Below are 12134 nucleotides of genomic sequence, written 5' to 3'. Positions count from 1 at the left end.
ATCAGGGTTGCAAGATAGTCAGGAGTTTTGTCACATTCTGGATTTGCATGGGCTTACCAATATTACATAAATATAAACAGACACAGGGGCTTTTTCTATTGGACCTGTGGTGTTAGACAGCTTTTGCCCAACAGTTGCATTCTGATTTGATCATATTATAATTACAAACTTCATTTATATGCCACGTTCAAGCATAAGCACAGTGTTTTTCAAACAGAAACAAGATTAGGACACACGTTAAGGAACATGACATCAGATCTAAGCCTGTGAATTGATAAATAACAATTATTAAGGAAGGTTAGAAATAAAATAAGCATGGAAAACATGATATCACATCACTGGAGATGTGAATAAAAAAAGCACAATATCAATATTTACATTAAGCACAACATGGTGAAGCAAATAAATCAAAAACATGTTGAATGTCACATTTGTCAGCAGCACACATTCGTATTGTCATTGAAAATAATAATAAGTGACCCTGGTATTGCTCCACTTCATGCCATTGCCGATGCAAAAACATTGACTGCGTACAAGTCTGGAAAATAATATTCATATTCATATAAACGATGATTCAAAATATGTCTTAAGTTATGTGAAGGCTACAGGAAACATCAAGGTATAATGTTCTAATGATGAAAAAAAAGTCAGAGTTGGTGATGATATCAAACTCGTTGATAAAGAAATAAAACATGCAGTTAAACACAGCTAGCTACGCTAATTCTAATCGAAGATGAAAACATTTGCGTTGTGCCGAATAAGGTTGCACAGTGTTTGTATTATGTTAGCCCTACGCTAATGTTAATCGTAGCCTCGCTAGCTTACCTTTGGAAACAGGTTCGCCAAGTTAGCCGCAAAGTAGTAGCATGCTAATGCAAAATAAATATGTGCTCACATATATGGACACCTCGTTGTTTCAGTATAACACCATTGTTCTGTGGTGAACCGTGTGTGAACACGTCTCACCCACCGTGAGGACAGCCTCTTTACTCCCACCTCCCTGCTCCAGACAGCGCAGCTGCTGCTGATGAGCCGCTGCCTGCCTTGTGTAGCGTGATAAATTAGTGAAAATTAAAACTCTTCGGGCGATCTGACTAACGGTCAGTGAGATATGCCTGTCGCAGACAGACAGACAGACAGACACAACTTTCTTTATAGATAGATAACTGTAGCTGTGTTCTTATGCATAATATTAGGGACACAGAAGTCAACCAGGGCAGTAGGGCTGGAACCATCTGCTTTTGTCACAATACTTTGATGCTGATATGATATGAATAAAATGAAACTCTGGGCCAAAGACTCAACAGACTCTTTAAAAAAAAAAAGCACAAATGTGAGCCTTCAAATGAAACTGAAAATGTTCTTCTTTTAAAACCCTGGATTGTAGATGACACTGATAAACCCACTTCCAATTATTTTTGAGGTGAATTGAAGTGAAGTGCAACTGTTATCTGTTTTTGTTCCACAAGCTATTAGAAATACTGTATCAAGATTCTGAAGGGGGGAAAATGTTTTTGTTTCAAATCAAGATATATTGATTTATTTTAAATCCCACCACTACACAACGGTGTCCACTGGATGGAAGCCAGAGAACTACTGAGAGATCATTTCTGCACTCATTGTTACCACTTTTCATCCACACTCTTAGAAATAAAAGTGCTAAGTAGAACCATGTACAGTTCTTCGGCTTGTCCTCATAGAAGAACCCGTTTTGGCTCCAGGTAGAACCTTTTTATAAAGATTCCACCTGGAACCCTTATGTTACCAAGAACCCTTTTAAAACCCTTTATTCAAGAAAGGGGTTTTAATGGGTTCTCTGGATCAAAATTGTTCTTACTGGAACCATTAGTGTTACCAAGCAAATGGTTCCAGGTAGAACCTCAGCCCTTGTAGAAGAACCCTTTGGATCCCTTATTTCTAAGAGTGTATTTGTCTGTCTGTACATAGGTTGTCAGGTGGCATGTGAGGATGATGAAGTTGAACTGGGTTTGTGTCTGTTTTCCAGGGAGAGAGGGGTCTCTCAGGTCAGACTGGTCCATCAGGAAAAAGAGGCTCCGTGGGCAGGATGGGGTCACCGGGAAAACAAGGAGACCAAGGATCTAAAGGACATACAGTAAGCACTGACTTGTCAAATATCTGATAATCCGTTCAATGACGACACTTTGTTTTCATGTGCACTGATGAAGATGAATATACTTTTCCTTCTCTGTGTGTCTCAGGGGGAAAGTGGACAAAAAGGATTTCCAGGGGTGTTTGGTCTATTTGGGCCAAAGGTATGTTCCCATCAAACACAGTCAGACTTAAAAGTTATTTTCCCTTCTAACTTCTTAACCCTGAGGCCAGATTTGTAACATGACCTATTTTTATGGGTTTAAGTTGAAGTGCTTTAGTTACATTATGGTTATTTAAGTATTAATTTATCACGCCTCAGATACACATCTGCTACACCGTAATTCTGCTTTACTTGCAGTGTGTTTGCACATTAAATTACTGCCAGCTGTAGATAAAACGCAGGCTTCACTTTAATTTAAAACCCTGACAATCATGCTGGATATTTTCCCACATTGAGAGTTGAAGAGTGTGGACCAGATGAGCTTTGTGTAAGTGTTCAGTAAATGATAATGGCTCTAATAATGAAGCATGGGACAACTCATGTGAGTAAAACCAGAGAGAAATGTAGAAATAAAGCCTCTGGTAGAGTTTTAATTGAATTATTTGAATGTAGGAAACCTTGGAAAAATATCACTGTTTCTACACAGACACATTTAAAATATTGAATATCTGAATTTTAAGCATTAAAATGTCCTGAATATTATTGATTATGGTGTCAAAGTCCTTGCAGAGATTCCCCTCGTCACACATTATATACTGTGTTAGAAAATAGTAAAATAGTGAATAACGAATTATAGAGTAATGAATAAAAAAACAGAACATTTTAAAAAGAGGTTTAATACAGAATGTTTTAAGGTTATTGGTTTAAGTTTTGGTTTAGTTGTGATGGTTAAGATACTCAGGAAAGCATTATGTCTATGAGTGTCTTCATCATGAATGTTGTACAAGATTGTTTGTAGTAGCTATTGCTGAATTTGACATGATTGAAACCTTATTTTTAAATGCTTAGCAACTTTTAGTCTTTAGTCTATTTGAATGACTTTTAGTCATTCAAATTTGGCGCGTTGGTTAGTAACACATTTTTCTTTGGGGTGACAACGCCATTGGCATGAAATTGGTACAAATTAAACTCAAATGGCGTGACAGTTGTTGTGTTTCCGCTAGCATAGTACCTGGTTACCAGGTAATACCTGCTTTGGCGAGGTTACAAGCGAGCTGGGTAGGTACCATGTATGACGTCGTCAGTTAAAAAGACTTCCATCCATCCATTACCTACCGATTTATCCTCCACTGGAGGGTCGTGGGGGTGCTGTGCCTATCTCAGCTGACATAGGGCGATAGGCGGGGTACACCCTGGACAGTTCGCCAGTCAATCACAGGGCTACATATAGAGACAAACAACCATTCACTCACACTCTCACACCTACGGTCAATTTAGAGTCACCATTTCACCTAATCCTCAAATCTGCATGTTTTTGGACTGTGGGAGGAAGCCGGAGAACCCGGGAAAAAACCCACACACACACGGGGAGAACATGCAAACTCCTTGCAGAAAGACCCTTGTGTCTACCGGGGCTCGAAGTTGTTCCTCGAATGATTCAGTTACACTGAAAACTGCTTTACAAGTCACTCGTCACTCGTTTGTGTGTCGCGTGTAAAAACAAAGTCTCAAACAGTTTTGTGCAGCCGTGCAGTGATGACTCTGGTTTTCCACGACAACAATAGTGGGCTAACTGAATCGTGCCATGGTGAGGCGAGTCGAGGCCAACTGGGACCATTGTGGAAAAGGGCCAAAAATTGAACTTCCAGACGCTCAGGATTTTAATGGCTGTATTTATGTAATGACAACAGTATTGACTTCATTATAAAGCTGTTTATGGTTGTTCTTTTACAAAAAATGTTCTCTTTTGTTGTTGTGGTATTATTATGTCAAACCCTTTAATTGCGAAGCTATAACAAGTGACATAAGTGTCATTAAGCAGTTGGATAAATGTTATAAAAGTCCACATGAGGCTTGTTTCTACTATAATTATGTCTTCTTCTTCTTCTTCTTCTTGGTGTCACACGCCATTTGCAGATAAATCTGTCAGTATATCAACTCCTACTTAATTAAAAGCGCCATATGTAAGAATGTGGCAAAAAAACGGTTACTACACTCAAATTCAAAATACCAAGGCTTTTTAGGTTTTCGTTTTCTCCGCCATTGTAGCTCAGACGTAACTGGCAACCTGTGGTTGCAATGATTGGTAGACGGCGGTAGGTGGCGCCACATGCCAGAACATGATTTCAAAGCATAAACATGTACTGTTGTTGTTGGTGAGTTCAGTTTGTTATATGAACATTATTCCTGAGACTCTGTGACATATTAGGAGGATTTTACAGCCAGTTGCTTTAGATTTATTACATAATTCACCTTAATTGTGGTTTTATCTTACCAAATAAAAGCTTTTGTGTTTTTGTAGGGACCCACCGGGGACATGGGCCCAGCAGGGATACAGGGACCTAAAGGACCACGCGGTTTAAGGGTGAGATGAAGATAAAATCGACTTTTGTAACATTTCTCTTTGGTGCATGTCAGTCAACGCCAGTGCCGTAAACTCTCCCAAACTCCACACTCGCCATGAAAAATGAGCAGCGCTTCGTCAGATGCTCCATCTTGTGTGTCCGCCTCAGTCACTAAACATGCCACTGCTTTCCAACAGGGTATGGAGGGAGCTCTGGGTCCCGTCGGCATCATTGGCCCCAGCGGTCATCCCGTATGTAGCCCATATCTCATCCTATCTGCCGCGTTTTATGTGACTTCCCTCTACTTTTTTGGCAGTGATGGAGTGATTCTCTGTCTCCTTTCTCTCCATCAGGGACCCGAGGGTGACAAAGGAAATCGGGGGGAGACGGTGTGTAGTACTTTTTTTGATGAATCCTTTTCTCTGTACTGTGAGAACAGAATAGGATACTTAGTATGGAGACAGCTCACTGCTCAGCCTGCTTTGCCCTCAGCACTTTTCATTTCCTGTTGTATTCCAGCGTTTGTTGTTCCACTCACAGTGACACATAGATGCCGCGGAATTCGTGAGCGTGATTAATGTCGGCTGGATGCTCATCTCAAGCGTTTTGAAGAGGTTTGTTGAGTGATCATGCGCCGGCATTATTCACATGCTCACTCTGGAAATGCCAACATACACATGGGTTTGCTGTGTGCAAATAAGATTTGCTGTGTGGAAATAAGATTTCTGAGCCTACGCTTGGCAAGAGGGCAATTCAATAGTTTAACAACTGACAGTAGATAAAGGGCTGTGCTGAACTAGCAGCACAAAGATGACATTATACTGTACACGATAGAATAATATCTGCTCTGCTTCCAGTCTCATTCTTATATGGTGAAATTGTCCATTATATTATTTCTTTATTTCTTTGATTTCCATCAGGGGTTGCAAGGACCAAGGGTGAGTAACAAGTAGCCTCTTTATGGCTGTTGTCTATTCAGAATGAGAATGCTTGATTGTCTTAAGCCCATGTTCTAAAGCATTTGTGTGCTTTTTCAGGGGTTTCCTGGTCCTCGTGGACCACCAGGACCACCAGTGAGTTCTTTTTCTACATTTGTTTTGACAATAAGAGACAAAGGGCCAATTCCAATTCCTATCTTAACCCTCAAGCTCAACCCTTAATCTTAACTGGCGTTATTTTGTTAGGGTCTGGCACTGAAGAAGACGACTTCAGTGGTTTTAGTGTGCGGCTTATATTCAGGTGCCATCAATAGTCCAGATTACGGTATATATTTAATTTCCAGTGGAACCCTCAGCTGTAGTGCTGACGGTAGGCTAGTCATCTTTTAATTGGCCTAATTATGAATTGACGTGTTTTCATGTGCAAGCCTTCAATAAAAATAATAAAATGAACAGTTTACACTTGTGTTATTTAAAGGAAATGGGTTTTGTTGGCACCGCGTCTATTTTGTTGCATTTCTAATTTATAAATGTAGGCTACTTTCATGGATAGGAAAATGTTAAGTTTTGTATGTATGTAATTGTAGGCCTCATTGTGAGGATACTTTGATGCCAATGCAATTTCTTTTTGATGTGTCAGCCTTCATGAATAATTTCAAATCGCCTACCTATGCATTTGTTGAGTCAGTGTTCGGCCGTTTCAGTCCGAAAGTGTAATCCGGCCCCCTGAGATCTCACTTGAAAGAAATCGGGCCCACTGTCCAATTTCACCCTGGCATCCCTGGTGTACATCTAACTCCATTTACAGTTTCAAATTCTTTGGAATTGTGACAGTTGTGTTTCTATAACCCTAACCCTTTAATCACTGGGGGCTTGAGTGTTGTTGGCTTGACTACAACACTGGCTAAATTTGCTGCTTTTCAGATCCATGACAGCATTTAATACAGGTTTCTCCCTTTGGTATCTAGGGTCTTCCCAGTTCTGCACTTTCACTTGTAAGTATACTTATTTTATTTGTCAGTTTAGGGATTTGGGGGAATGAAGACACATTGTAGTACAAAAGGAAAAACATAAGTGGTTGTGGTTCTTGCTGTCTTCTTTGGCAGAGAAATGAGGCTCTTGGTGCTACCTTTCAAGTCATCATTAATTCTCATACCACGCAGAGGCAAGAGGTACGTTTTGAAAGAGAAGCTCATCAATGTTGAATGCTGGTTGTAGACTAAAGATAGACATAACAGGTTCCAAAAGTCAAAATGTCTTGTGCATGCAGTCTATCCACTCTCCTCCATGTTAATGGTTGGGACATGGGCCAAATCCAGAAGTCCAAGTTAACTCCAAATAAGATGATTATTTGATGCTGTAAAACAGTGTGAAATGTCATGATTTAGAGCAGGGGTGGCCCACCAAGGGTCCAATCCGGCCCGCAGGATGAATTTGTTAAAATGTCAAATTATGCTTGCAGTCTGCTCATAATGTGAAAAATTGTTCGTCATTTTTCAGATAACTGTGTCTAAATGTGTTGTGCCGTTATGTTGTTCTGTACTGTACGTGTGTAAACGGGAAACTTTTGCATAATATTGTTGAGACTGCACTTGCTTTTCTCGAGAAATTTCCGTTTGTTCATAATACGTTTTGTGAAAAGATGCTTCATTAAATGTAAAACAAAGGGAACACTTTGGAGATCCTGTTGTTTATAGGTTATTATGGTAGTATTATTATATATTATAGGTACATTTGCACAACATTTATTCTGCGACTTGACTCCATGATCATGAATGTGCAGATTCGGGTTCCAACTAACATCACTAGTGCAAGATGACAGTGTCCCTATGCAGGATATTTTGGCTTTATTTTGGTTCAGTGGAAGAGAGTGACATTTTCACCCATCGTCATATATAGTCTATGCTTCTTTTACACTCTTAGAAATAAGGGTTCCAAATGGGTTCTTCTACAAGAGCTGAGGTTCTACCTGAAACCATTTGCTTCTGAAAAACCCTTTCCTGAATAAAGGATTTTCAAAGGGTTCTTGGTAACACTAAGGGTTCCAGGTGGAACCTTTATTAAAGGTTCTACCTGGAACCAAAAAGGGTTCTCCTATGAGGATGAAGCCGAAGAACCTTATATGGTTCTACTTAGCACTTTTATTTCTCAGAGTGTACAACTAGCATTGCAAATTAATAACATGATTATATTATGACTATGTATGTACAGAACTTTCAGACCATGGATCAGCCTATGTTGGACCAAGGAACGGGGATATTCAAGACCCTGCAGTATCTCAGTAGTCTGATCCAGGGTTTAAAGAACCCTCTTGGAACCCGCGACAACCCCGCCAGAATCTGCCGAGACCTCTACAACTGTGAACACAGATCGAATGACGGTGAGGAAACATTTAAACCTCTCCATCCTCTCCACCATACATTGAGTGTGTTTTGATTGATTTGAGCCATTTCCTGCTCTGCTGCTCCTCTTTGACAGGCACTTACTGGATTGACCCAAACCTTGGTTGCACTGCCGACACTATTGAGGTGACGTGCAATTTCATTGCTGGAGGACAAACTTGCCTGAAGCCTGTCACAGTATCCAAGGTTTGCCTCAGCTTGACAAAACACCCCATAAAATTTAAACACAATCACTTACAGACAGGATCACTTTAGGATAACACTGCACAGAACATAGCATGAATATTGAATCCATGAGCGCCCGTGTCCTTGTGGATGATGCTATTCTCGTGTTGTCGACTTAGATCATCCCAAGACGCACTGAGGCGTAGATTTTAAGACAGGCTGTGAGTGTGTTTATGCAATGACATTCATGCGATGAATAAAGGAGCTTCTTATTTTCTGGCTTATGCAGTAATTACTAACACCATTTAGACTGGATGGATGATTGCTTTCAGTGAATCAAATGCGTCCTAGTCAGTCTTTAGACTTGGCCAAGTCACCATCAACTCAGTTGGCAAGTAAACCTCGACTGTCTTAAATTTCCCTTCATCATTTCATTTGTTTTGTTTCAAGATCATTTATTTTTGGCCAATAATTCACAAAAAAAAAGGGGGGTATTCATGGCCACACACAATTCCTGGATTAACTTTTAATAGAACCAGCATGCCTCAAGACACAGTCGGTGATCCAGATCTTAACTCTGGCTAATTTATACCAGATTTGAAGCCTGTTATTGTTTCCCAAACTGAGTATGCTCAAGTTAATCTCACTTAGTGGTTATGAATGATCAGTAGTGTCAAACCACTTTTTAAAAGTATGAACCATTCTCAAACATTTTGGCATTGGTGTTTGTTTGCCAAAATTAACCAAAAATTACATTTTTATTTAACAATTTATTCAATTGTTTCAAAATGTCAGTATATTTCATTGCATTTGTGATTATATGTATACACATACACATACAAATTATCAAGTCTCAGTCCGAGCATTTTTCTTTATATATATATAATGTGCCAAATCAGTATTGGAAATGTTTTAGTCCCTAATATCACACCATGCTGATTAGGTCCATCAGCTCTGCTAAACTGAATATACCTAAAAACGCGATCCATGTAGACCTACACTTTATAGAACAATCATGTTCTGACCATAAATAAGAGAACCTCCCAATTGTGCTTCAAATCAATCTAAATTCATCTATCGGCCTTACAGTTGGAGATAGGAGTGGGCCGTATCCAGATGAACTTCATCCACCTTTTGAGCACAGAGGCTGTGCAGCACATCACCATTCACTGTCTCAACACAACAGTGTGGGCAGCAGGGCCTGTCCTGCAGCCTTCAACCACAGCTGTGAGCTTCAAGGCTTGGACTGGTGAGAAGATCAGAGCGGGAGATCTACTGGAGCCACTCACACCCATCGACGACTGCTGGGTATGCACCATCGAGATGTTTAGTGAAGTGTTTAGTAAAGGTTTTGAATTGAATTGGGCAGTCCACTGCCAAATGGAAGGGAATTGGGCTTTCAACCACTGGTTCAAATAGCCTTGGTAGCAAACAATCCCATTGCTCCCTGGGTGCAGATAAGTGCTGCCCACTGCTCCTGCGCCTGGTTTGTATGTATTCACTTCTTGTGCTGGAAAAAAAAAAGAAAGAAAAGGGATGCAGAGGTCAAATTCAATATCCCTAATTGGTGTGTGTGCAAAAAAAACTCATTCTAATTCTAATTAATTATGACGTAAACAACAAGACACTGTTTGGTCCAAAACGTTTGCATCCTTAATGGCACAGGTCAACATTTTTGGGAAAATAATTAACTTGCATTGTTTAGATGGTAGAATGATAAGATTGGCATCACTGATGTCTGTTTAGGGCTGAAGCGAGGAGGTGATATGTTATGCTGCATGTCTTTCTACTAACCTCTAAGCTCAAAATCCTTTCATTTGCACACAAGAAAACAGGGAAAAAACAAGGGTTTGAAAGGAAGTTAATGCACTTTTAACGATTTCTCAGAAAGTGGAAAAACATTCAGCTCTAGACAGTGTTTTCAGGTTTCTAAGAGTTGTTGAAACCTCTGTTTTTTTCAAATTGGAGTGCATCAGCTATGCACTCTAGCTGCCATATAGCTTCACAGATATGTTTTAGGTTTTCTGTAGCTTCTCCCTGCAGATTTTATTAACCCCTTTTTAATTAGCCCCAAACTAATCTAGACCGCTGGAGCGACTAGTACTGGCGACAGAGAACAATCAGGAACTGAGTGAACTGAGAGAGGAGTCTATATACTGAGTTGATTGGTGATCAGAGGCAGCTGAGCTCAACAGGTGAGCTGAGTTGGAATGAGCAGGGAGTGGCTACAGGCAGGTGAGAAAGAGGAGGAGGGGCTGGAAGGGAATTGGGCTTTCAACCACTGGTTCAAATAGCCTTGGTAGCAAACAATCCCATTGCTCCCTGGGTGCAGATAAGTGCTGCCCATTGCTCCTGCGCCTGGTTTGTATGTATTCACTTCTTGTGCTGGAAAAAAAAGAAAGAAAAGGGATGCAGAGGTCAAATTCAATATCCCTAATTGGTGTGTGTGCAAAAAAAACTCATTCTAATTCTAATTAATTATGACGTAAACAACAAGACACTGTTTGGTCCAAAACGTTTGCATCCTTAATGGCACAGGTCAACATTTTTGGGAAAATAATTAACTTGCATTGTTTAGATGGTAGAATGATAAGATTGGTATCACTGATGTTTGTTTAGGGCTGAAGCAAGGAGGTGATATGTTATGCTGCATGTCTTTCTACTAACCTGAACATAGGGTCAACTTAACTTAAAATAAAGACTGGCCTGTATCTGCTCAAAATCCTTTCATTTGCACACAAGAAAACAGGGAAAAAACAAGGGTTTGAAAGGAAGTTAATGCACTTTTAATGATTTCTCAGAAAGTGGAAAAACATTCAGCTCTAGACAGTGTTTTCAGGTTTCTAAGAGTTGTTGAAACCTCTGTTTTTTTTAAATTGGAGTGCATCAGCTATGCACTCTAGCTGCCATATAGCTTCACAGATATGTTTTAGGTTTTCTGTAGCTTCTCCCTGCAGATTTTATTAACCCCTTTTTAATTAGCCCCAAACTAATCTAGACCGCTGGAGCGACTAGTACTGGCGACAGAGAACAATCTGGAACTGAGTGAACTGAGAGAGGAGTCTATATACTGAGTTGATTGGTGATCAGAGGCAGCTGAGCTCAACAGGTGAGCTGAGTTGGAATGAGCAGGGAGTGGCTACAGGCAGGTGAGGAAGAGGAAGAGGGGCTGGTGTAAACACTGGGAAATGTCCACATTGTGGGATAGTAAAGGACTATCTTAAAGGGGACATATTATGCACAATCAACTTTTTAATCATTTAAATCATTATATTGTGTGGCCCTCCTCAGTCTAAGTACAGGAGATGAAACATGCAACGATGTCACATAAATGCCTGGCATTGTCTTGCGGAGCTCCGCTTTGTCCGTAAAACACGCGAGAGCAACAGTATCCAAAAACCAGAAGTCCGCAAAGTCGCAAAAAGTTCTATTCTTGGCTCCACAGTGCAGCACAGAGTTCTACACAAACTTCCAGCTTTAGAGGATTTATCTGTCCAGTCATGACATGTTATATATTACGGCAATGTGCCTGCTTGAGCCTGCAAGTTGTCACTTTTCCAAATGCTAACTGCTGTTAGCTCCCAGTAGCCTCTGCGGCTGATGTCATTTCCTGTCCCTTAAGTTTCGTTTTACTTTTTTTTTTAAGGTGAACCTAAAGAGATTAAACAGAGCGTTCTGAACAGGTGATTGAACTGCTGTGGTGCTTCGTCCATATGGTATTTTGACCAAAGCATTTTCACAGACATGTTCATTAGGACATCAGGGAACAAGGTTAACTTGGAGAAATAAGGTATAATATGGGACCTTTAAACTAACTAGCTTTCTTTACAACAACAATGCCACTGTTAGCAATATCCACTTATAATAACCACAACCAAAACTCATAAAACGTGCAATAAACATAATATGGGGAATATGGGGTACCTGTGTGTATGGATGTAAATGTGTTTGTATGCATGTACAGTATATATGGACATATATACATACACATTTGTATGGGTGAGTGTGTATA

General features: G+C 40.1%; 1 protein-coding gene across 1 annotated transcript in view; it reads left to right on the top strand.

The window, feature by feature from the left end:
• Positions 1 to 12134, top strand: part of col27a1b (collagen, type XXVII, alpha 1b) — a gene marked incomplete at its 3' end in the record, with an annotated part of 87765 nt that overhangs the window by 75053 nt on the left and 578 nt on the right. Inside the window, exons 49-60 of the mRNA XM_083905395.1 lie at positions 2006 to 2113; positions 2220 to 2273; positions 4575 to 4637; positions 4815 to 4868; positions 4971 to 5006; positions 5538 to 5555; positions 5655 to 5690; positions 6524 to 6550; positions 6662 to 6727; positions 7767 to 7935; positions 8034 to 8143; positions 9212 to 9430. Coding sequence (XP_083761521.1) covers positions 2006 to 2113; positions 2220 to 2273; positions 4575 to 4637; positions 4815 to 4868; positions 4971 to 5006; positions 5538 to 5555; positions 5655 to 5690; positions 6524 to 6550; positions 6662 to 6727; positions 7767 to 7935; positions 8034 to 8143; positions 9212 to 9430 — 960 coding nt within the window. The remainder of the gene's footprint in view (positions 1 to 2005; positions 2114 to 2219; positions 2274 to 4574; positions 4638 to 4814; positions 4869 to 4970; positions 5007 to 5537; positions 5556 to 5654; positions 5691 to 6523; positions 6551 to 6661; positions 6728 to 7766; positions 7936 to 8033; positions 8144 to 9211; positions 9431 to 12134) is intronic.

This window comes from Microchirus variegatus, assembly GCF_963457635.1.
Source record: "Microchirus variegatus genome assembly, chromosome: 18".
NCBI classification, from domain to species: Eukaryota; Metazoa; Chordata; class Actinopteri; order Pleuronectiformes; family Soleidae; genus Microchirus; species Microchirus variegatus.
The sequence above is the reverse complement of the archived record's forward strand: the minus strand, read 5'-3'. Positions and strand labels throughout refer to the sequence as shown.